General features: G+C 41.7%; 1 protein-coding gene across 1 annotated transcript; it reads right to left on the bottom strand.

Annotated features, from left to right (window-relative positions):
• Positions 1 to 3,016: 3,016 nt before the first annotated feature.
• Positions 3,017 to 4,426, bottom strand: LOC135826780 (zinc finger protein OZF-like). Its single transcript, XM_065339386.1, has one exon. The coding sequence runs from the start codon at positions 4,424 to 4,426 to the stop codon at positions 3,017 to 3,019; it is 1,410 nt and encodes a 469-aa protein (XP_065195458.1).
• Positions 4,427 to 5,076: the final 650 nt, after the last annotated feature.

The raw sequence follows: 5,076 nt of genomic DNA on the forward strand, positions 1-5,076 counted from the left end.
AAAGGAAAAGGACAAAATGTTACGAGTTATGACACACTGTCCACCAACGTAACCAGATCTTATACAGGCAGCGAGTGCGACAAAATGGCACAAAACTGACAAGGAGTACTGAGACATTCGGCGACCTGACACCTAGCTCCAACACTTCTCCAACGTGCAAACCAACAACCTTCCAACTTGGAAGGCTCAGGTTCGGAAAGTTCCAAGAGGGGAAGGAAAGCGCAACGAAGAAGAGCACGAGCTACGTGTCACGGCAACTAAGAATGCCGAAAGTTACTGGATGATGACGAAACTAGTAAGACTAATGGACGGACCGGCTTCACTACAACTCGACGACGCAAAGCAACAGGCCACCCAACTTTGGCGGCTCAAGTTTATGTAATAAACACTGTCCTTCCCCTCGTGGACCTTTCCGAACCTGAGCTTTCCAAGTTGGAAGGGTGTTGGTTTGCACCTTGGAGAAGTATTGGAGCTAGGTGTCAGGACCCGGAATGTCTCAGTGAACAAGCCTCTTGTAGGGGCAAAGCAAATGTGCTTACATAATAATTATTATGACACAAATGTCTCGGTACTCCTTGTCAGTTTTGTACCATTTTGTCGCACTCGCTGACTGTATAAGAAAGATCTGGTTAAGTTGGTGGACAGTTTGTCATAACTCGTAACATTTGTCCTTTTCCTTTCTTCATCATAATAATTATCTTATTATTAGAAATTTTGGGTTATTTAACATGGACTAGAACGGGACTGTACAATACCACATATGGGATCAAAGTTACATACAGAAACAAAGGAACTCACATTATTTTGAATCATGTGTGAACTCCCAAGCCGCACAGTGTATCTTCTAGAATATGAGCGACATTTGAAAGAAAGACGTTCCGCGCAATATAATTGTTTCTTCTTGTTAATTTGGAAATACATTCCTTTTGTGTAAGAACTGCAATGGAAAACATAAAATTAAACTGTAGATATCAACTGCAATACAATGATAATGTTATTGATTTTACATGTGTTGACGTCAGCATGTAAGCAGTGAAATTTGCATGGAGACCTAAATTAAGCATCTGGAAAAACAAACCTTTGGCTGTTAGTATTTGCATGGTCTTCAAATTCTGTTTTCGATTTGATGGATTTGTCACCGGCGCTGTCACCTGATCAGTTTCTCTAAGGGATGGATTCTTTCTAGGACTATTAGGTTGGAGTGCTTGGCCAAAGATTTCGAACATTCCGCACACTGAAAAGACATAATATGGATGCGTTCTTGTTCTGTCCCGGCTTCAGTGACACTTCAGTGCACTGAAAGGTGTGGAGGAGTAGGCACTATGACTCTGTGTAGACGATCCAGTCACTGAAGTAGGATCTGCGTGTTGTGCAGCCCTAGATCTGTGAGCAATGGTCTTGGAAATGCCAGTCAGGAATGTGTCTCACCGAATCAATTTTAAGGACTGTTGAAGAGATTCTCTTTAACCTTACATTGCAGTTAAAGTAACGAAATGTATTCCTATCGCACAGCTATGAGTCCAATTATAGTCAATAACAGTGTCCTCGCAGGGAATGAAATGCACCCAATCATACAGAAGGAATGGTCAGCTCCTCGTGGAAAATATACCATATCCTGTATTTCTTGTGTCGTAATAGCTTACATTTATTCCAAGTTTAGCAATGGAAAAAATCTAGTTCCTTGCCACAAGTTTATTGTACGTATCTAATATTGACTGAGTACGAGGTCAATAGAGGAAATAAAAGGCGAGTAAACGACCGATGCGAAGCCGAGGTCTTTTACAAGGCTTTTATTTCCTATACTGACCAACTACGAAGTCAATATTAGATTTATCACGACAAACAGTCCGTACTTCAAATTTCAGAATGATAACCTCATGAATCCCGGTTTTATGATTGCACAACCGTTGCACCACCATTTACTCATGCAGTGACAATGCTGCACTAGGCACCGTTCCACTGCGCAACCCCTAAGCAGTCAAGTATAAGCAGTCAAAATAGCTCTAAGGAGTGAAATATGCAGGAATATTTGACTGCTTAGGTATAGCGAAAATCAATGGGAGTCAATACTAAGAGAGTGATAATGCCCATTATAGGTTACCATAATTTGGAAACTAATGATCATGAAACTCATTCTAGAGCGAGAAACCCTGAGTTGCGACGACCTGGCTTTGTCCCGCTATGATAAGCATCACAAATACCATCTTCTCCATTGTATTTGGCATTTGGCACATCCAGCACTGGCGGTGCATCCTAACTGTGACTCTGGTAGTCAATCTGTCAACCTCACACTGGTCTGATGCAGTGGAGTAAGATATGTTTTACGTTCTCAGCTATCAAGAGGGAGCATCGCTGGCCATATGAATGGGTCCCAAGTTTGAGTTCTGGTAGTGACAGTCAAATTTCCCGTTTACACATTTTCAGCAAACAAATGGACAGTGAGATAGTATTCGAATAGTTTTGATAAGAAGTAGATCGTTACTATACAGGATGACACATGGAACCAAGAGTACATACATGAATAAGATTTTAGCATCATGTCCGAACATGCAAACAGTAGAGTACCTCTTCGAACGAAAGGATCTGTACCAGTCATGCGTGCTCCAGCAGTAGGTTTCGGCTATATAGCATGACTGATGTATCCAAAAAAACATACAGTAACGTTTAGCGCAATTGAGTGGCAGGGTATGAATGGAAACACGTTCCTTTTCTGTAAGAAGTGCAATGGAAAACAAGGAATGAAATAGTGGATATCACTTGGAGTATAATGGCAATGATAATGGTTTGCACGTTACATAATTATGTTGAAGTTAGCATGTAAGTAAGACCTTTGCATGGATAACGGATCGGGCTTTAAAGGACATTGATTTTATTCGACTTGCGGTTGGAAACGGGCCTATGAGTAGCACTTTCAACAATTTTGAAAATAATCTTTCTCTTTTACGGTGTTTGTATTTGCATGGTCTTCCATGTTGTTTTTCACATTGAAAGACTTGTCACCATAGCTGACACTTGATCAGGTTCTCTCAGGAGTGTGGATTCGTTGATGATTTGCGAGAGTTGACATTGCTCGGAAGTCTTTGCCACATACTTTACACTTGTATGGTCTCTCTCCAGTATGGATGCGTTGATGCACTGTGAGATTTGATTTCGTCGTGAATGACTTGTCACACAAGTTACACTTGTGTGGTCGCTCTCCAGTATGGATGCGTTGATGCACGGTGAGATGTGATTGCGTCTTGAATGACTTCTCGCACGATTTACAACTATATGGTCTCTTTCCAGTATGGCTACGTACATGATTTCTAAGATCGGTATTACGGCGAAACATTTGATCACAGTAACCACACCTGAACGGCTTCTCCCCGGTATGGATACGTTCATGAACATGTAGGCCGTATTTGTCACCGAATGGCTTTGCGCAGTACTTGCACAGAAACGCTTTGCCTACTGAGTGAAGTCGTGCATGTCGGGTAAGATTATGTTGCGTAGTGAACATTTTGTCACACACTGTACACTTGAACGATTTCTCTTCCGGATGTGTACATTCATGAGGAATTAGGCAAGACGGAGTAGAAACAGATGTATCGCAATACTTACATTTATATTGCTTTTCTCCAGGATGTGAATGTTCGCGATCAAGCCTATCGGGCTGCTGATCAAGTGACGTTTCGGTTTCTTCGCAGAGTGTTTTTTCTGGTTGGAGAAGGTAAGATTGAAGTTGACAAACTTTCTCAGAAAAAGGTTCAGACGTGTGATGAGTGTTGTTTATTTCAAGATCGTGATGATCGGAATCCGCGGGTAGGCTAGCCACTGGAGAAGATACTGGAGAATGTTCGAAGTTGTGCACAAGACCTGTGTGAACGTTCATATCGGCAGATTTGCTGTAGTTCTTGCCATATTCAGTGTGAAACCCTACTTCCTCGTAGTCCGTGTAGTGATCTGAAACGGATTCGGGATAGCAGTTGAGACTTGGTGTGCTTTTACCTTGCGAAATTTGATCCTTGTCCATTGCCGATGTCAAGGAATCCAAACATGGGTTTCCCATAGTTGTGGTTGAAGCAACACTGGTCTTTATATCCTTGTTCCTCTGGATTTCTGATCGAGTGTCCCTGAAGTTATCTTCCACCATGTCCATGAGACCATGATCTTGAAGAACACCGGAGCAAGATGTTCGTGCTTTCCAAGGGTTGAATGAGGTGCTTTGAAGAAATTGCTGGGAACAGGGGACTTTTGATATGGCTACTTCATTACCGCTATTGGGGTATACGTGGTGAAGGGCTGGATAACGAGTACTATAAGATGGTGGAGTTGGCCGTGGAGAACACGCGGTTGACCTTCTGCTTGTCCATATCACTAATGGCGGCAGAGGTGAGAGTGGGTCAGAGTCGTTGCTCTCCTCCGAAGTCCAGTCACAGTCGTCCATGATTTACCTACTTCGAACAATTCTCACAACCGTAATTCTCCTTACTAGCACTGCAAGGTATATTAAAACAACAAATAAAATGCTTGGAAATAGCAAGAAGTCAGTTCAAATAGGAAGACAACACTCCCTAGTTGTAGTCAATTTTTTTAATAAATAGTATCAGCTGGTGTTTCTCTTTAGTAATTGAAAGAACAATGTGCAAACTCTGCACATCAACACAGTTCACATCTATTTCTGGCACTGACATTTTACTTTAAGCAATATTATAATCTTGTGAAATCACGCGCATATGCTCAATCACATACAAATGATAATAGGATTAATATGAGGTATGAAGAGAAGTGAGAAGGTATGAAGAGGTGAGGTATGAAGATATGAGGTGTGAAGAGATGAGGTATGAAGAGATGAGGTATGAAGATATGAGGTGTGAAGAGATGAGGTATGAAGAGATGTAATACTATGAGATGTAGAGTTGTGGAAGTGTAGTTGGTGGTTTTACACCCCTTACGTCATAAAACAGCATTAGTGTCTAGACTAGACTTCACCATTTCTAGTCACTGGCTATGCAGCTCTGTTTTTGTTTTGGTGTTGAACGTAAGAAGTCAGCTGTGTATCTACACTTGTTATCTCGTCCTGACTGTCTTGGTGTG

Source organism: Sycon ciliatum, chromosome 10 (genome assembly GCF_964019385.1).
Source record: "Sycon ciliatum chromosome 10, ocSycCili1.1, whole genome shotgun sequence".
Lineage (NCBI taxonomy): Eukaryota > Metazoa > Porifera > Calcarea > Leucosolenida > Sycettidae > Sycon > Sycon ciliatum.